The sequence below is a fragment of the Chaetodon trifascialis genome, chromosome 5 (assembly GCF_039877785.1).
Source record: "Chaetodon trifascialis isolate fChaTrf1 chromosome 5, fChaTrf1.hap1, whole genome shotgun sequence".
Lineage (NCBI taxonomy): Eukaryota > Metazoa > Chordata > Actinopteri > Chaetodontiformes > Chaetodontidae > Chaetodon > Chaetodon trifascialis.
The window spans coordinates 26,265,493-26,286,889 of record NC_092060.1 but is presented as its reverse complement, the minus strand read 5'-3'; the positions used below and the strand labels follow the sequence as shown (position 1 = coordinate 26,286,889).

General features: G+C 40.2%; 1 protein-coding gene across 6 annotated transcripts in view; it reads right to left on the bottom strand.

The window, feature by feature from the left end:
- The window catches only part of ldb2a (LIM domain binding 2a), an 88,153-nt gene that overhangs the window by 18,538 nt on the left and 48,218 nt on the right, over positions 1-21,397 (bottom strand). For all 6 annotated transcript variants that reach the window (XM_070962824.1, XM_070962825.1, XM_070962822.1 and 3 more), the window contains exons 3-4: positions 14,878-15,050; positions 4,113-4,235 (exon numbers count right to left, since the gene is read on the bottom strand). In XM_070962824.1, coding sequence (XP_070818925.1) covers positions 4,113-4,235; positions 14,878-15,050 — 296 coding nt within the window. The remainder of the gene's footprint in view (positions 1-4,112; positions 4,236-14,877; positions 15,051-21,397) is intronic.

Here is a 21,397-nt window from a genome sequence, read left to right as displayed (position 1 = left end):
AGCTTATAAAACATGAGCCATCATTGAGGGTGAAAGTACCCAACCGTATATATGTATTGTAGTAAAATTAGCTGGAGCTTGACCCACCATCACAGTAAAAATGCTGCTTCTACATTAATGCATCAATAATAATTATCCAATAATAAAATGTGAGACATCGTGGTATTTGATATGTATTACTTATAGCACTGTTCCATATCTTCCTGTAACTTGCTATGGAGTATTTGTACGCTGTTGTATTGCTACTTTAACTTCAACAAGATCCGACTATCTCTATCTCTATCCCACTATCTCCTGCCCTCTTAGATATACAAAACAATGTAGTACATATACTGTGTATGTGTTAATGTCTCTTTGGAGACTGCAGATTGTATTATTGCTGCTACTAATGTGTTTAACAGCTGTTGTGAGTCAGCCAAGTTGCATTAGGTGTAATCGTTTGTAAATGTTCTATTGTCATAAATTTAAATTTCCCTCTATGTCGCTGTTCAAATTCTACCCACAGCTGTACTGCGTGTGTGCAAGTGAATGCATACCGCATGTGTGGGTGGGAGGGGGGTGTAGCTAGCAGATGTTTGGGAGGGGAACCATCACCTGAGATAATGCACAGTTTCCATAGTGTTTTATCTGTGTGAATTGTTTTACTGTCTTTGTGTATTTTTACCACCACTCTAACAAGAAAATTAGGTAAGTAGTATTCACTTAAGGACTGTACTTAAGCAGAATGTTGAGGTGCTTGTACTTCATTTGATTATTTCCATTTATACTTCTTCTCAACTACAACTCAAAGGAAAAATACTGTATTTTTTATTGAAGTATAATTATTTTACAGCTTAACTAACAAAGTACTTTGCAAGTTAATTTTAAAAACATATGATGAGTTCTTAAACCATCAATTAAATTATGATTATAAAACATAACAGTTGCTTAAAGAGGTATTATAAAACATCCCAACAGTAAATTTAGGAAAAACTACATCACCTACACCATTAAAATGCTGGTTTGATCACTTCTAATAACACTGTAATGTAATACAACACTGTGGATGGGGCCATTCCGCATGATGAGTACTTTTACTGATAATACTCTAAGTACAGTTTTGTATACCTCCGACCTTTTACTTAAGTACAATTATGAATGCAAGACTCCTACTTACAACTGAATATGTTTAAATTCTGATATCGTTGCTTTCACTTCAGCAAAGAATACTTTTGCCATTGCTTTTTTTGGGTAATAAAGTAAAACCTGATCAAACATGGCATAAAACGTGTGTGTGATAAAAAAGTGTGATAAGTTGAACCACCTGTCAATCATCTCTGTTGGCTCCTTATAATGGAACAAGAACTATTAAAAGCCCCATCCAGACACATGTAAGAATTTACTAAGAAAAAACTCTAAGATTTCAGTGTCCTATTGAAAAAAATAAATAAAAAAATACTGAATTTTGTTACTGACTTCAGTACAGATGAGTCTCTGATGTCAGCATCTAGTGGGCGTTACAGGAACTGCAGATTTTTGGCTGTGGCTTCATCACTCAGCTGTGATGGTTTAGCACATTTTCATAGAGCTGTATTGACACTTAAAATGCCTTTTTTCATGAGGCTTAACTGCACATGGAGTATTATTTGAATACCAGCGTTTATCTGAGAATTGATGCAAAGCTACTTAATTTCGTAAGAGCTTTTATACAAATAAATAATGTTTAAAATTTGCACTTTTCACAGTGTGTAATCATTTCCAAAATTTACCCAAAATTCTTTGCATATTTATATTGTACTTATGCGCGTTTTTTCACCTCCAACACCCCCTGTTGTCCTCATCATACGTACTAATTCCTGTTCATTTTATGCTTCTCAATAATTTTCATTTTGCGTACATTTTAAATTAAGTTAAAATAAGCTACCTTTAATAGTAAGTATTTACAATATGTTGTTCTTGGGTCAGATTTATTTTTTGATACTGAAGACATACTTCTAGTATCTATTAGTAAGAGCTAATATCTATTACAGGCTCTTGAAAACTAAAATAAGTAAGAACAGCTCATCATGAGAGACTGTAAAAGTAGTTCAGCTCACATCAAGAACTTGGCCCTCCACCGTGCCTACATCTGCACTGGTATCTGCAGTTTCAACTCTCTTATTCTGACTCCCATGTGTCTGTATCTGCTTTCATTAGTCCAGGCAGCGATCAAAAGAGTGAACTCACACTCAAGACAAATCACTGAAGGTTTGGCCAGGACCCACAATACCCCACCATATCCCACTCTCCAGGAATTAGTGCTAATGCCCAGAGGGGCCAATTTATTGTTGAATGAAATTCATATGAAGATTTGGCCAATAAGAAATCTGGCTATACAGTCGAAGCTGCCTCTTACACACACCTTTAGGTCGATGGGGGTAAATAGAAAATAGTAGGAAGGAACCTTGTTTAATTTATCAAGCAAATGGCAGCAGCTGCTTGTACTGCACATCACTGCTGAATAGGAAAAACCACATAAGAGCACTATGAATTTTTGTTTCCGACGTGGAATGCATAACACTGCTGGCTTCATCTGTATATTAAGGTGATGGCTTTTGTGATTCAGACATAGGTGGCTTTTATGTAAATGTTCCCTATGGCTTTATTCAAACAAGACAAGACATTTACAGGAAGAGCCACGAGCTGGCGCAGTACTTGGCACCTTCACTTGAAACACTGAGTGTTATGAAGGAAGAAAGGTGTTTTCTGTTCTCTCACAGGTTGCATCGCTGATGGAGTTGAAGAATTAATTAATAAGCATTGTGAGCACGGCGGACACTCGCCCCCTCTCTTCTTCCAGTGAATCTCCGACTACATTTTGTCATCTATTTCTCATTTATTAAATAAGGAATTCTGCTGCCTGTTTCATAAAGACCGATGTTAACTTGGGAATTTCTATTAGCAAGTTGAAAGCTGAAAATATAAGGCGGGAGGACAGCCGTCTAATTACTGCAGTTGTATGAGATTTGAGACTTGTGTCCCGTTTGCACCAAGAGGGAAAGAAAAAAATCTAAACTTATCCGACAGGAGAAGAGTCTCTCTTAACAACATGAGGTCGGTCCATTCAGTTCAGAGTATATTAAGCTGATTTTATTTTCTTTGAGTGTGGGAGAAAATTATTGTGGAGATCTTAATCATGAAAACAACACGTACGTTTAATTTCACTTTGTGGATTTAACCTTGTTCTGCGGTATTCTTTATGTTAATATAAAAAAATTCAAATCAGACTTGTCATCCCAATAAGATCACCATCACGCCGATTACCGAACACTGAGGCTGGCGCATATTCAGACCTGAGACTAACATGTAATATTTCTGTCACATATATTGAGAGAGATGTCTTAAAGGGGCTTAAGAGAGCTTCGGGCCCTTGAAACATACGAAACCACCACAATAGCACTGGGAATATACACTCAGCTGCCAGTACACCTACTGTAGCTAACACTAATGCAGGCTAACACAATGCAATGCAATGAATCCTATAAATCCATTTAGGTTTTTGTTGAAACTGTTTTAGAGAGGTGCTGAATCAACTTTATGGTCACTTCTGAGGCTGCGGTTTACGTTGTTTCTAATATTTTCATGACGGCAGGCTGTATTGTATGACTGCATTCGCTTTAGCCAGGTACGTTTTAGTGTATGTCTAATTTGGCCTCTTTTATTTCTGAAAGAAATTGTGTTTTTTTTCCCACTAACAGCAGTGCCGTATCACGCAGCTTCAGTTCAAAAACATTAGAAATGGAAGACCTTCTGCTTGCTCCAGCTACACTCCACAGCTCCAGTGACTAAATGTGTGTTACACTTAGTGGAATTAAGCAGATTATTCATTCGACCTTGTTTTTTTTTCTCTCTCTCTCCCTTTTCAGACAAGGGCCCTTTTTTATCCTCTGTGGCCTTTGATGTCTGCAAATAAATTGGTTTGCAAAAATCCCTCCAAACTGCTTTGTTGGCGTTTAAATTTCATATGCTCATGAATAGCTTCTGAAAAGTGTCTTGGCAGAGTGCAGAGACCCTCGTTAGGAAACAAAAAGTGACACCTGAAACAGGCAGATCTGGGGTGGGGGGTTGTCGCATGTTAATGATGTCACACTCACGTGCATGGCCAGGATGCTGCGGGGGATGAGCTCTCGGTACTGCCGGATGGTAAAGTGCCACGTCTTGATCCTCATCAGATCATCAAAGGCAAACTCCAGTATCAAACGACCCTCTGTACAAACCTGGACAAAGATCACAGAGTTAGCATTACTGTACATTCTCCTCAGCCTGATATCTCTCTCAGTAATCTTTAACCGGCTGGCAGGCGGCCGTCAGCTGATTTGGACGAAGACAAAACAGAAATCAGTGTTTATTGGCCAGGCGTGATTTTGATAAAAAATGCTGGAAGGGTTTCGTCTCCGTTTTGGAATTTGTTCAAGGATTTCGTAGCATGGAGCGAGCTATTATGCTCCCAATATTTACTCTGCTTGCTTCCCTCATTCAGAGCATCTGTCCTTGGGCCTCTCAACCATCCAGCTATTTCTAAAATGTGAAAATAAATGTAATCTGGAGAGGGGTGTGTTTACACCAGAGACAAAAGAACTTCAGGTCAGAGAGAGTTGCCAATTAGGAGGAGAGAGAGAGCGAGAAGAGAGAGGGAGGAAGACGGAGAGAGAAACAGTGAGGGGAAAAAAAACATTTTTTCGCCCCTTTAGCTGAATTCAGCGCTTGCCGGGGCCCTTGCGCTTCTCCCGTATTTCGTTGCTGTGACAACCAGGGAGAGAGAGGAGAGAGAGAGAAATGGAGAGACAGACAGAGAGAGGGAGAAAAAAATCAGCTGATTAGTTGGCATGGCAACGGCAAAGATGTAATCCCACCAGACACACTCTAATCAATGCCCCCAGCGCAGATGGTCTCCTGAGGATCAGCAAGAAAGAGGCTAGCGGCCATACTGCACCCCCCCCCACCACCACCACCACCACAACCCCCCTCTTCACCCTCATTCCCCATTTCCCACCCACCCACCTACCCCTGCTGATCACGTGTTCCACTGTTAACTCCAACACACTCAAAAAAGAATAAATAGAAGCTCGACAGCGCCAAAACCCCCTGAATGCAGCACTGCTTCGGCCCTGTTTTGACTGAAAATGTGGATGCGGTATAATGTTCTCTCTCCATGTGCAACGGTGCGTTTCCTGAGTTATTCAACCGACTGAGACTACAGTAAGTACATATAGAGAGAGTTCTGTTCCATAATGAAACAGCATCGCATGTTTGGAAAAAACAGTGAGACCTACTATCAAAAAAATACCTGATTACAACAAGTGAAGCAACTTTTCAAAGACACTGGCTGCACCTTCATTCTTTCCATGACTACTGCATACAGACGGCAATACATCAGCACCGCTATGATATTTTGCAACAACACACCTGAACCTCCTCTAGTAGGCTGAATATTGTTATTTCTATAGGAAAAATAGAGTAAGAGTAACATATTTAACACTTCATCACTGTACACTGCTTTACATAACTTATATTACTACATAAGAATACTACATTACTACTGCATTACTTTAGTTATTATTGAGGCTTATACCCATGCATGGACTAGATTTCCTGATTTATTTGCACAATTTACTCAAATAGTCTAAGAGAATGTGTATATTGCACAAAGACTTTAATCTCTCTCATTTTTTATTTATACATTTGCATTGTATTTATTCATGTCATTACATACTTTTTAAATCAGATTTTCTTTCTCTTCACCTGTGCTGTGCTGCTGTAATGCGAATTTCCCCCCCAAGGCTCAATGGAGTCTTTTCTTATGTAACTGACTGTGAAACTTCAGGGTATAATTTTATTTCTTCTTAAAATAGATATATAGCATTTTGGAAATTAACACTTCCATTCAATGACTAACACAATTCAGTGCTGATACAGTGTTTCTACATGCAAACACGTCCAGGATCTGCGTGGTTGGATAATGGGCTTGTCTGAGCTGAGCTAGATAAGTGTGGATTAGACTAAAGCAATGTTTGGAAATAATCCTTGGTGTTTAATGGACAATGAAAACGGTCTTTATTTTACTTTTTTATTTCGTCTATTTCAGCAGTTTGTCCGGCAGCTGACCTCAGAGTTCAGAGTGAAAGGAAGGATGCAACAAGACTACTAACACCTCAACATTTAAAACACTTTCCCAAGAACTCAAACTGTGGGTGTAAAACCATCACTGTCCAGTTAGAGCCCCACAGCCTCATATTTGGCAATCTTTAGTTTTTTAAGATAAACTGACTTCCTGAATGGATTGAGACAATCCTTAAACTTCTTACACTAAATAAACCCTTTAAAAACCTGCTGGATTATCTGAAACATGTACTATCACAAAGCTGAAAACAGAGCTACTTCTCTCCGGTCATGAAAAGTTGACATTTTGGAGATATGTGGATTTCACAGGACAGCCACAAAATGCAAATTTTTAGTTTCAAAATTGATTGAAAAAGCCTTCAAACCACATATACATTCATTGTTTTACAAAAGCGAGTAATTAATCCACTCGCACTCAAACTGATCTTGAAAGGTGAAAAAAAGAACAATGACTGGTGTTTTTTCTTTTCCTTCTGTGAAACGAAATGCATCATGGTCATTATGTGCCCTTTGGGCTGCTGAATCCCATTAAAAGACCAAATACTTGGGCATGTATGAGGAAATATGTTATTTTTTACATATTTCTGAGTGTACTTTTGGAGATTTATGGTTATTACCCAATAGCAATAGTGAAATAAAATGAATTGTGTTTACTGGTGATCCGGTCTCTTCTGATGCTTTCCAGGTGCTGTAGCCTACAGTGAAACAACGTTGCACTATTGATTTCTTTTTCCATAGAGCCAACTGTGTATTTAGCACTGCCTCCACTATTGCTCTTATTTCTCTCTGCACGCTTTCTGCTTCTCTGTAACTGATAAATAAATTGGCAAACCAGCTAAATGAGAACCAGAATAAGAATCACTTTAATTGCCATGTGCAATAAATATGCAGGAATTTGTGTTAAACACACATGGAACCAAAGCAGTCCCCTTTGCACAGATTCCAGAGTAGATTCAATCACATGAGTTATTTATTCCTCCATTCTGAGAGAGAATTGGTTAAAATCTAATATTGCTCACAATGGTCGTAACCAATTTTTTTTTCTTTTTTTTAGCTAAATATTGTTCCCTTATGAAAACTAAAAGGAGGAAAATCCCTTTGAATTAAAAAGTGGTCCATTAAATGGTACAGCCCTTCACAGAGAGTCCCCATTGATTTAAGAGCAGGGTCATAAATCTTCCACAGTACGGGGCTGAGATCAGGGGATCTCCGGCTCAAAAGAGCACCAAAGAATAACAGTGTCCTGCTGCTGAGACGCTATTCAATACTGTACCCCAACATGACAATCAATTAACGGCAGAGGAGATGAAGGTCGTTAAATCGATTATTATGAGCATTAACGCCTGCTCCTGGTGAATATTAATGGGACAGAAGTTGACTAAATATGCTCAATCATTGCAATAAGCTGATGACATACTAAATAACACACATGAACCTCTTTATCATTAAGTACAGAAGAAATAGCAAGAAAATATTAAGGCTATAGCATATATTTTTAATCACAGCTAATGGGGACTCCCTCAAATTTGGTATTCTTGGTTTTATAGCAGCACACACGTCCGTGATCTCTGCGACTGTTACAGCCTGTGAGTTAGGAAGGTAGAGTATATTGAGTTTGTGAGCTGGGACCTGATGAAAATAAATTTATTCTGGGCTACTTTATATGATATCTTTGTAAGAGTGCATAACAAAAATCCTGAATTGTTTTGGGTTGATGAAAATGGCAAAGGGCTAGTTTTATTTCTTTTAAGCACACATACAATATGAGATCAGTGCATGACGAGCATGAAAGCATACAGAATATACTCACACGTCAGAATGTTTTGGCCTTATTTAGTTGTGCATATTTTCCAGTATAACATTATGAATGGACACAGTGAGCTTTTCCCAAAAGTCAGGTTAAAGTCTAAAGTTAAAGTCGGCAGCACAAGAGGCAAAATCTTAGTGTATCATTGGAAAATGATGATGGTAAAAACGATGATGTCTGAGGTAAGAATTAGGGGTGTGGTCTCCTTTAGGTTTAATCTTGGGGTCAAGGTAAAGCTTCGGACAATGAACAACTTCTTAGGTCCCGGTCTTGCTACCTTGCAAGTGAGAGGACAATTCAATGTGAGCGGATGAAAACCTGCATCAGGATCCAATCACACTGTGCAACGCAGGACGTGAGGCACCGCCCCCGAGGGAAATACCCTTTTTTCAGGAAGTCCCATGGTTAATGTATACACCATTAAAATGTCTTACTGTAACGCTGAGTTCAGAGCTCAATTTTTGATACTTGATTAAACAAGTTTTTAAGAAACATTACCCCAAATATTCAGTGGTTGCAGCTTCTCATGTGTGAACATTTGGTTTTCTTACACTTTAATAGTAGTTACCAGAATGTCTTTGGGTTTTGGACAAAAGAAACTATTTCAATGCCAACTTGGGTTTAGCAAACCTTCCTATTATTTGACGTTTTATAGACCAAACAATTGATCAATTGATTAATACTTAAAATGATCATTAGTTGCAGCCTTAGGGGAGTTAAAGCAAATATTTTAAGATGAACGTGGCTGCAAGATGTTATTGAATGCTTTCCCTCAACATGACAATCAACTTACTGCTAGGGGCCTAATTTAACAGCTCTGATATATTAAATAAGAATCTTTTTAGATAAATATGATGTGATTGTGTAGTATGAATATATTTCATCTTATGCAAAGTATATGTTTGGATTGTCCCAGTGGCCTCGCTATTATAAGATGCATGTGTATGCAGTGATTGCAGCGTCGCTGGTTTGATTGCAGCATTTGTTACGGGTTGTCCCCTCTTTCTCTCTCTCTCTCTCTGTTTCCTGAATGTCTGTACTGTTTACCATCAATATTGTTGAAATTGTCAAAAAATCTAAAACTACCTTCAAAATAAAAGTAGTTTACAATCTAATGCAGGCCGCCCGTCAGTCGTGCATACTGCAGGCAAATTAAGCTGAATACAAAAGAGGCAGACTCCTGCGCACAGCCTGTACAAAACGTATTGAGAGACTGGATACCTTGCGGTCAGAGACCTCAATCAGGAATTAAACAAACAATACAAACACCAGCATTTTATAGGTTGCAACAACTAATCACAAAGGAGTCAATTCACAGGAGCATCTGAGGCGAACAGACATTCACTAATTAATGTAAAGGCAAACATAACACATACATAAAAAGACGAATGAAATGAAAACCTGAGAGTGAAAAATGGAGAAAAATCAACACAACTACAATAACTACAAACAACTGCTGTAATAAATAAGAGAAGAAGAGGGGAGCATGTTGTGAACTCTCGGTGTCGGCCTCCTTTCATAACATAATTGTATCAATACCCAATAGTGATATAAGCATGAGTAACATAATGCCAAGCTTAACTGTACTTAAACATACAGGGGGTCATGGTAATGTACAGTATTAAAAGGAATGACAGCAGCTTGTTGCTATGGTCGAGCCTTTGACTCTTGCCTTTGATATTATCTATAGTCACAGAAAGAAGTCATGAATGCTTCACAACTCATGAAAATGTAATAACATTCAGCTCTCCTGTTGACTGCCATGTGAAGGCACAGTATTCAATGGCCTCTATAAGTTTAACACACTTTGCAGTTAGGGGTGACTACTGGTATTTTAAAAGGTGCAGTTACAGATAAAGGTAGATGACTGCGATGTTAATATAAGAAGAATTTATAATAATTCAGTGTTAGTGCAATTATAACAAAAAGTATGGTAGAGTGATAACTCAAACATGGCTGAAATGACTACAATCCAAGCAAAGCTCAGAAAAATACACAGTTAACAACATATCCACTAGTCATCCCCCCCCCCCCCCCAAAAAAAAAAAAAAAAAAAAAAATTACTCAGGGAATTAAATTCACTTGAGCTGAGATCAGTGTGCCACAAACTCGCCTTTTGCTCTTTGCTCTCCTCCCAGCATGCAGAAACCCCCAACTGGGCACCGGTAACGAGGGCCGTGCCCTTACAGCTAACACACACTGGCCAGGGAAAGCGAAGCCTGCTGAGTAGTGAATACAGGTGCTGGGATACCGGGGGAGTCTGGGAGGTTGGGGGCATTTGGTCAAATTGGCACCCTGTGTCACCTTGTCAACACCTTGCCGCCCTATGAACATGCACACGCTGTTCACCAGCACCTGGATGGCACCGCCCACTGTTAGCATCCTGCTAATCCTGCCTACTCGTTAGTCTATACATGAGCAATCTGTGGTGCATTGAGTATAATGATTTGCATTAAATGATTTGTTCTACCTCCATTATAGTATATCATTTGTTACATTTTTAGAAAAAAAGAAGAAAAAAAAGCATAACTGCGGCCTGCCTGCCGTGATCTGGGTACAAGGTGATAACCACTACAGTTAAGTCAGACAGGATAAGAAATACGAGCAAAGAAAACACACCAGAAACAAGGCCACAGTTTGACCAAATTATCTACAAGTGCTTCCTAAAATGGGCACTTTGGGGAAGCCTTAAGATTTGATCATTTCCATTTTTAATAGTACATTTTTAATAATGTTTAGGGACACAATATTAACCACTATTGTATGTTCACAGTATGTTTTCAAGCATATCAAGAAAGGCGAAATAAGCAAGAGACACTACGTTAAAAACTGTTAAATACAGAGTTGTGCTGCAGCTTGGATTGGTGACACGACAGACTATGTTTGCAGGTTTTCATAGGAACACTAAATGCTTTCTCGAACACGGCACATAGTGACAGAAACATGCAGCATCAAGAACCACAAAGGTAATTAGTCTGATCCTTTATTGTTCTACCCTTGATCTTTATGTTAGTGTGTGCGATGCGTCCTTCTTCTTTTAATGTCATCTAAACTAAAGCATGTATGATCCGTTTCTTCACCTGTATGACGTCTTTTTCACGACCCGCATCTCAGCAATTAACTTGGTGACTAAAGTGTCATTCCTACTGTCAGGAATGATGGCCAAAGCTACAAAAATAAGGCCCAAATTGTAATAAACCAGAGTTATTCCTTGAAAATGCCATGCCAATAAACCGAATCTGAATTTGAAATTTTGAAAGAGAATGAGAGATAGAGGGGGAGAGAGAGAGAGAGAGAGAGAGAGAGAGAGAGAGAGAGAGAGAGAGAGAGAGAGAGAGAGAGAGAGAGAGAGACGAGCAAAGAAAGAGACAGATACAGGCAGAGAGAGAGAGTGGGAGAGCAAGAGAGCGAGTTGGGAGCTGGGGATGATTTCTCTAGGGATGAAGGATGCATGCGTGTGTGTGTGTGTGTGTGTGTGTGTGTGTGTGTGTGTGTGTGTGTGTGTGTGTGCATGTGTGTGTGAGTGTGTGTTAAGAGTGCAGGGGAGGGGGGCTGAGAGGAGGGGGGGATGACGAAGAGCGGTGGAGTAGAGAGCGAGGGGAGAATGAGCGAGCGAGCGAGTCAGGCAGGGGGATGAGAGAGGGGGGGTGGTGGTGGAGAGGGAGGAGGTGTGGTGGTGGTGGTGGTGGTGGTGGTGGTGGTGGTGGTTGAGGAAAGCGAGGCGAGGCAGAGCTGATTGAGATTCGGGCCTCCAGAGCTGCAGGCTCGCTGCTGCTGCTGGGAGCTCAGGGAGAACACGCTCAGTTATTGGAATTCTTTCTTTTTTTTTTTTCTAATGAATTAATTCTTCTCATCCAATTTAGGTGAAGATGAAAAGAGAGCGGCGCTGCGAGCATCAAATTTAGCTTTTTGTTGACCAGGCCTGGGCCGCTCTGTTTCTGTTCTGTACGGTTAATATCGGACACTCGTAATATATTATTTATCTATTTATTTTTTGTTCCTTTTAGGGAGCCTTGTTTACAAAAACCAAACAACGGCAACATAAAAGGACATTTCCTGTGTGTGTTATTGAGGATGTTTCATACTCATTTACTGATATGACAACACAAAGAGCCCCAGTCCAACCCTCACCACCCAGCAACCACTGCACAAATACAAAATCATCTTCCCCAAAAAGTACAGAAAGAGTGATACGACCTCATGAACCCCCGCGACACAAACCCACATGTGCGCAGTCATGCATGTAAATATACAAGAACATACACTCAGACACTGAAGTAACTGAGGTAAACACCTGTCATGACTTTGCTATGCTACAGAAAGGTCCTGCACCACACTACTCAAAAACTTTACCAAGTGGAAATGATGACAGCAACAACAATTCATATCAAAATGTGAAGTGTTGCAACATGTTTCTTGATTGTGTGGAAGTCTGAGCTCTTAAACGGGGACAGAGATACAGAGAGGATCTATGTTTACAAGAAAGATGTGAATGCATGTCTATCCAAAAAGTTATTCATGAGTCTCCAGACTCCTTGTGCAAACTCTGCTCATTCACACTGAGCCAAAATCCCATCACAGGGGTGACTAAATCAGAATTATGATTATTATGTCAAGAAACTGACTACTAACATCAAATGATTTGACATAAAATCTACTGGGAGAACTAATCCTAGTCAGCCAATACATATGCAGCTAACTAACAACATGATTCAGTCGGGGGTTTCAGTCAATAATATTAATGCATCTTTGAACGGTGTCACACATGAGTACATGTAAGGAAGAGAATATAGATAGATAGATAGATAGATAGATAGATAGATAGATAGATAGATAGATAGATAGATAGATAGATAGATAGATAGATAGATAGATAGATAGATAGATAGATAGATAGATATGGTAGTATAGTATCAGTTTACAGATATACAAAAGATACTTTTGCAATATGTCAAACTAAGAGCTCTCAAATATCATTATTGATATCAAGAATTTAATATTGTTTGGGCCCCTTATTATTTACTTACTTACCACATCCTTAAAGCATTTCTATTACATCTTGATTCCACTTCCCTGTAATGAAGAATTTGGTCAAAATGAAACAAGACCGATCAGATCACCATCTTAGTGTCAACACACATGATACCAAGAAATTCTTGAATCAAATTCATTTCTATCAGAGACCGGCAAAATAGTCTCCACCCACTGGCATGTTTTGTTCATTCTTTTCAGAAAATAAGACTTTAGATCTTAATAACAGACATTACTTACAATAGAGATTTTCTTGCAGTAAAGTTTTTTTTTTCAAATCGCCTCTTAGTCTCACAGTCCGTGGCAGGTCAGCCAAAAAGTTAATTTCAGACTCTGCACACTACACACACACAAGAGTGAGTGCACACTGTCAAGTCCTGAAAACAAGAGGGCGTGTAGCTGTTTAATGTCAGAACAATCCGGTCTAGTGCTGTAGCTCAGGGTTCATGGTACAGGGAACATGGAATCCCTTTAGCTCGCCTGCTCGGCGCTGACAAGGTATCTGGCCTCAGATTCATTTAGACAGTCAGCAGAAGACCACTAAGAGTCAGCTAGCCATCTGGATCAGACTGTGGTGAAGCAGATATTCACTCCGGCTCGCAGGGGGATTCTCTCCCCAAAGACAAAAGCAGATGAGCTCAGCTTTAGTGCTTCCAGAAGACCTCTGTGTCAGGTTTGGATTATCTCACCTGCGCAATTTGTGTTTCCTCTGCGTTTTTTTGCTTCTTCTGTCTGTGTCTCACTTATACTGCAAAACGCAGCATACTCGTCAGAGACTTTACTGTATTCATGTCCCAGAAGCACTGCCTTTGAGTACCTGAGGGCTTAAGAATCTGTCGACATCTTTAACACAAGAAATGCCAGTGGAGTGTGAGGTCAAGGAGAAGGCCAATATGCCTGTAAGTAAAGAGGGTAAACATGGCTATATGTAACATTTCCTGTATGATTTCTAAACTGAAAAACTGGTTAGTGCCTTTTTCAGCTGAGATAGTTTAATGCATGAATTCAACATAGAGTAACTGTCCATATGACTGCAGGTTCTTTGTGTAGTGTAACCTTACAGGATAGATTCACAGTATTCCAAGTCTGTCCTGAAGCGATAGTGAGGCGCTCATATAAACATCGAAACATGTTTTGCTTGCTGTAATCATTCCCCCTGCTCATACAGGCTGTGAAGAGATCCCTTCCTAGTGTGCTTCCAGTGTAAGTGACTGCTGGAGTTGGTCCCCTATCACTTGGCCTGGAAGCACATTTTTGGGGGGATGTCTTAACAGCCAGTACAAATGGGAGAAGTTATCACAGTGACCAGTTTTAATCTTTACACGTGACTATTGTTGTAAGACAATTTGAAAATTTGTTCACCTGTCCTTTAAGACAAAACAGACTACATGAAGTCCTAATTTGTATATAGTTTATTGTTGTCCCCCCCAAAGAGAAACTTAATACCCTACTTAAACACACACCCTTCACTAAGTCAAGAAATGCAGTCTAGAGGACAGAATTATTAGGCTTTCTCTGGGAGAGGGAAAATTCTTCTGTTGTAATGAACGCTATAAAATGGGGACAGAATCAATTGATAGTATAATAGAGTATGTATAATTTACTAACTCAAAAGGTGTATTTAGGGATAAGTTACTCTTTAAAGCCAAATTTTGCTTCAGAAATCAGGGATTTACAATGTACACAAACCTTGCAGGTAACACAGAATTTTTTTAATCCATGCGGCAGAGCCACCAGGTGTGAATTGATAACACTGGGTTAAAATGAAAAGGGGTGGGGAAAAAAGAATCAAAGGGTGTAAATGGCTTTGCTCTTTAACCAGTTAAACACTTTGCCAAGTCCATTATCATAGCTTGTGATCAATTATTCATGGTGGGAGAAGCTCAGGGGTCAGCCGTTACCTTTGTAAACATTGGCTTCCCGTGCTGGGTGACCATGGTGCACTGATCACAGTCCAGGGTGATGCAGGAGTTGTGGAAGGACTCCTTGGAGTGTTTGAGAATGTAGTGGAGTTCGGTGACCCCTCCCTCGAACACAGTGCTGAAATAACGGGGGATCAACGTCCGGCCGATGGCTGCATGGAGACAAAAGAAAGGATGGAGCTGCTGAATATAGAAAGAGACCAAACAGGAAATGATCTGGACAGAAGACAGTGGGCTTAGATAAGAAAGGAGACATACTGGCATTAATGCAGTAGCACTAATACTACCACTACTAACAACTACAAATAATGCTACTGCTGGTATTCCTGTACTACCATTATATACTGTATATAACTACAGGTTCCTGCTGCTACTATTAGGACTTAAGGCTGGATATTGTTTGAAAATCCCTGCTGATACGATCCCTGAGCTCTGGTGCCGATAGCACCCCCATACCTTAACAGAGTAATTCAACATTTTTGAAGATTCACTTTCTTGAGAGTTAGGTGAGAAGACTGATACCACTCTCAGGTGTGTGCGTTAAGGATGGTGCTGGAGCCTGGCGGCGACCAGCTTCACTCTTAAACCACAAATCATTTTTTTAATATTTTGGTTTGGGGCTGGATTAAACCAACAAGACACAATGGGTTAATCAGTGAGCTTTAGAGGGGTGAGCTAACCACCTCATGGCTCTATATTATGATAATTAATAATAATAATAATAATTTAATAAAGAATAATTTCTCCACCTTCTTACTTACCTGGCTACTTACTCTTTACATCTCAGCATGTACAATTATTTTACTACCTATTTATAAGATGTAACATTTATAAGCTGTATAACAGTACAGTTCTGATCAATGCAAGCTATTGGACAATTTTCAATATTCTGATGACACACTGAGGTCGGTACAATATATTTGTCATCGTAGTTTTTACTGGTAATGCTGCATGTTGCTGTGTTTATCAAATGATAACATGGCACACATAACAAATATCATATCATGTACTACAAATTACACTGGACATTCAACAAACATATGAACAGAAATAGAAAATTATATTCAAGGTTATAAAGATGAAAGATGAAAGAGAGCACAACAGCCAAGAAATGTCTTTATAAGGACATCTGCTGTAGGAGCTCCTCGGAGGAGGAAAAACGGATCAGATGTTCAAATAAATGAAACTGATTAAATATTCGAGAGTAAAGATGTTCTGCTTTTCCTATATGACCCCTTTTCTATCATAAAAAAACATTCTACTGTAGGAACACAGGAAAGATTAGCTCTGCCGTCTACTGATTTGACTTTGACTTCTGTGCTCATTACAGCTGCTTACTTGTAATACTGCCAATGTAGAAGTCTCCATTTTTCATCCTGCCGGACACCCTGAAAGTTTGTCTTTAAGAATATCTATTAAATCATTAATACAAATGTGAAAACTGTTTAAAAATACAGAGCATGCATCCATTCATATTCTTCCCTTATCCAGCCTCATTAAAAGCTGAAAAGCCATCTAATGGGACTAAACAATAACTGCATGGCAATAATCCCACACAAATCATTTACAATATTTTTAGCAGTACTGCAGTAATCATGAGAAATCTGCTGCTACATGTGTGCTATCAGGTAGCAGCTGTCCTCCTCACTGTGGTCAGTCAAGATTCTCGCTGTAATGAAACTATTGGATGGTCTTGAAACCTATTGACTCACTGAGCACCGAACACCAGGCAGCCTTCGGGAAACCCTTTCACCGTAAGAGAAATACTCAAATCCTTTATTCTCAGATTGAGTCTGATTTTCCCCTGAAACAAGTGTCAAATAAATCTTCCAGAGCAGAGAGGTAAATTCAGCTTTTTCCAACACATCTGAAGATTAAAGGTTTTCTTGAAACAACTGACAATATCATGAATTTGGGCCTCTCAATCCACTTCTTCCAAGATGTGACACCTCATATAATACGCTCACTTTTGAATATTCCTCATATAAGTGAGACTGCACAGACAGAAGAGTGTAGTTTCACATATTTTTCAGTATAATATGATTCCATGAGTAAGTTTAGTGTTAAACTGAATTATTAAGATAGACAACTTCTGCCGTGCAAACTTTTTGCAGAAGCCTAAAGAGACAATGAACAGGCTGCATGATGAAAACTGTAGGAGGAGTCAGGGAGGGAGAAAGTGTCTTCAGTGTTTTATAGCCCTCAGGCTTCGTCTGGTTTCTATCTCCTCTGTGTTAGCTGGCTTCAAGGAGAAGAATGGATGATACAGAGAGAGAGAGGCTTACATTTCCCATTACATTATGGATGCACTGTGATGGCATGCAAGATACAGATTCCTGAATACTTGGTAGTATTAAATGTCCTGAAATGCCTTTCCTTCTCAGCCTTTAACTATAGATTCTGTAAACACTACCTGTATATTTTGTTATTAGCTTACTCTTGGTTAATTTGGCAAAAATAAAAAGAAATTTCATGCAGAAGCTCCCTCATCAAGGTTTTTGAACCCATCCACGACGTCTTGAACAGCCGTCACGATCACACCGAGAAGTAAAGTTCAGCTTTACAGCTTAAGGGTTCTTTTGTCTCAGAGCTTCTCGACCTCTGCAACATCGGTGAAAATCCCGCTCTACCTCCTCACTAAGAACCTGAAATCCAGCTGCACCTCTTCCATCCACCAGACCAGACAGCAGGAAGTCCAGCTCTTTATATAATAGACTTCCTTCTGTCATTAGAGTTGTAGGATTTGATATTGACTGACATGCTTTAGGTGAAGAGCTGCACTCTTTGATACACCATATACCATGAAACCAAAATCCATAAACTCTATTGTCACTTCAAAATAAATAAAAATTAGAAAGATTTTAAGAGTCTAAGGTGACACCTCCAAGTGTCCAACAGTCCAAAACCAAAAAGATATTAAATAGTGATTAGTGAATATGAACCAAAACGATTTGACAATTATTTCTCTGCCAAAGTCTTATTATAGCTAATACTTCATTACATGACTTGTTAAAATGGATATTAAGATGAATGCGTACAACTTTATATGTAGATCAGGAATTCTGCAGAGCACCAACCGAGAGCAGCTGCGTCAAACAGCTTTCACTTGGGACTAAAATTGCAGCCTCTTCTGGTAACTGCACAGCTCAATATTGCAGTTTCTGTTACTTGTTGAGCAGCTGTGCAGACACAATTTGCAGAACGACCCATACCATCTAAAATACCACATCCAAGCAGCACATTCCTCCTTAAAAAGCCTCTTTTTCTAGCCTTTATTTTTCCTGCTATAGGGTTTCTGCTGAACACAGATACTCACTTTCAGCACCGCCCTGCTTCACACTCCTGCACACATGCATGGCTGAGAGCTGCACTGCGACCACAGGCTTCATGCAAACATCACTGGGCTGTTCCACTTCAGCAACTTGACTTGCTCAAGGGCAGAGCCAGTAGTTAGCAGAGGGCAGTGTGCTTATCATTCACTCAAATTTAAAAGGCATCTGAACCAGCAATTGTTCAGTTGGAGATTTCTCATCTCTAATGGGATCTTAGCAAAGCACTGATCATTTTTACAATGCACCAATGTCCCATCTATATATAGACAACAATGAGCTACACTGATCACAGTGTTTAAGTGGGCATTTGAAAAACAGTCCAACATTAAAAAAATGTAGTGGACTGTGTTGGCGGGGACAGGTAGGATGTGTTTTTGTGAGACAATAAAATATGATGCAGCAGGATCAGTTTGAGCAAGAGATCTGGGAGTTTATCAGACTTATCAGATGTCAAAACACTGCACAGCTGTTTCTAATGCCACGGGATAGGATTTCTTTCAGCTCTGCAAAGTTGTCGTGGCAGCCATTGTTTTTAATGCAACAATCGCGAGGTTAACAGTAGAACTACACTGTTCACGTTATATAGCAAGAATGTGCTGCCAAGCAGCGCCTTGCCGGATGCTGCCCCATTTCATTCTGACAAATTTGAGCCTAGTTCAACTTTCTTCCAGGGCGTTCCAGGGCATTTTTTTTTTGTTGCCATTGCTTCTGCATTGGCATCTCACCGCGTGATCCAAATGGCTTCATTAAAATGAATGAGGTGGCTGTGCGTTTTTATGCACAGCTAATGTCGGTCTGAGCACAGCCCAAATCAGTGATTCCCAACTGGGGGTACTCGTACCCATGGGAGCACTTTTGCAGTTACTAGGAGGTTCATATGGTTGTGGTGTAGCTCTGGTAAAAAATGACTATGATTTAGTTTAAACAAAAAATAAAACCACATACGTGTGTTAGAGAGGATGAGTGGGATTTGTTGGGGCTGAATTTAGTAAATTTAGCGGAATTAATGAATATATATGAACCCTGATAGGCCAACTGCACCAACCTGAGTCATTTTCAACACCTTTAGAGCATGTGCTGAATGTGAGACCATATGAACAAAGAGGTTCGAACATTAACTTAAGGTTTTGCATAAAATGACTGCAACGTCAAGCCTCTGCCTCTCAAAGTGGTAGTACTACAAATGGAAACTGGATCAAGCCTAAACACCCGCTACTCCAGGCACACTGTGTCTGTGTATACAATTTAAAGTGCACAATAGCATCCAATTTAAAACAAATTCAAATAAAAACTTTTGGATCATGAGGTGATGATGAAGAGGGGGTACACAAGCTCAACTGATAAGGCTGTGTAGATCCGTCAGGTAAAAAAGGTCAAGAAACATGTTAGTATTCCTTTAAACACCACGAGTATACTTGTCTTTCTTTGTTTTGCTTTCATTTTAACATCATTGGTTCAAGTTGGAATCAACCCTCTAATCCCGCTGAGTGTTAGTGACCCAGTCTACCCACTGAGCCACGCCAGACTGTTAAATAACAGGAAAAACAAAACAACCATAAATCCTGACTTTGGGATTATGATGGCGAGCATGTTGGGATTTCCTTTAGCCTCTCGTTCCACGCCTAGTGGAACAAGTCTCTGTGCTCCTCTACATTTTGCTGCCCATCAAATCTCCATCATTAGAACACTGCTAGAAAAAAAAGCGGGACGGCCACATTATCCAGCAGCACATGGCCTCTGATTTCAAGCAGAAATAATCCATCTTAGAGTCAACACTCTGTTGGCTGGAATTATTCTCCTTCTCCCCTTCCCCCAGGGTGGGTGGGTGGTCAGGAGGAGGTATGAGTGTGGGGGGGGGGAGTGAAGCCTGGGAATAAAACTTCATTTAGAAGTGAAATGTCCCCAAAGACAGTGGCTCGAGAGGCTCTTGAGGTCAGACCTGGATGGTAGAGTCTCATTCGAGGGAGAGGGAGAGGGAGAGGGAGATGAGGATGATGTTGGCGACTGGGTGAGGGTGTGGGGGATGAGGAAGGGGAAGGCAAGGGGGAAAGGAGAGGGGGGGTGTACCCGTGACTGGCATGTTTTTCAAATTCGATAAAGTCAGGCATGACTAAATAACACATAAAATGTTTGGCATCGTGAGCAGTGGCTGGGGGGGGGGGAGTGAGCTGCAGGGTCCGCTCGGCGTGGATGACTGTGTAAATGATGCTCTCTCTCTCTCTCTCTCTGTATTACTCGCACTGCACTCTCTCTCTCTCTCCTCTCTGTATCTCGCTCCCTCCCTCGCTCACTCAGCCTCCACCGTGGTTGAAAAACAAAGTACGTCTAGGACTGGAGCTGACTGCTAATGCGGAGGAGCTCTGAGGAGACGAGGGAGAGGGAGGGAGGGTAGAGGGGGAGGAGGTGTGTGGTGGGGGGTAGAGGGATTGGGATAGAAAAAAATGAGCAAGGGATGAAAGAGAGAGAAACAGAGAGAGGGAGGAGAAACTAGGAGGGAAGATGAAAAAATAAGGGCTCACTGAGGGGTAATAGGAGAGAGAGACAGGAAGAGAGGGTGAGACAGCGGGGAAAAAGCGAGGGATAGGGAGACAGGGGAAGGGGGGGGGGGGGGGGTGCTCAGGTGATACGCAGATCTGCTTCTTGCCCACCTCACCAAGCCATGCAGGAGTTCTGGTTGTGTCTTCTCAACCAAAACTGTCCTAATAAAACCCAGTGTGCATAACCCAGGGTGACAGAGTGATAGATAAGCATGTAATGGTAGCCATGCTAGCAAGTTTTGGATCATTTCAAGCGCAGTAGTCTTGTCTTTCTCTTCAAATATTGTCTAGGCTCCCTTACTCAGTATTTACATTGTCGGCAAACACTTGAGCTGAATTGCTCCAAGTCAGCAGGCCTCGTTGTCTTGCTCAAGGGCACTTTTAAAGGACATCTGACTGCAACAATGATTAAACCACTGATACATCAGGTGCATGTTTTGATCTACTGTATTTGAAAGCACTGTTCAGAAAACAGTGATGAAAAGAAAAGATGTCTTAAAATTAGATAACCGGGCATTTTCTGCTTTTCTCTGTTTGAAATAACACAAAATTGCATATCTTTGGCTTTTTGAGACATCACTTTAGGCTTTCAAATGCATTTCATGTTTTACCTGATTAATTGAATGAAAA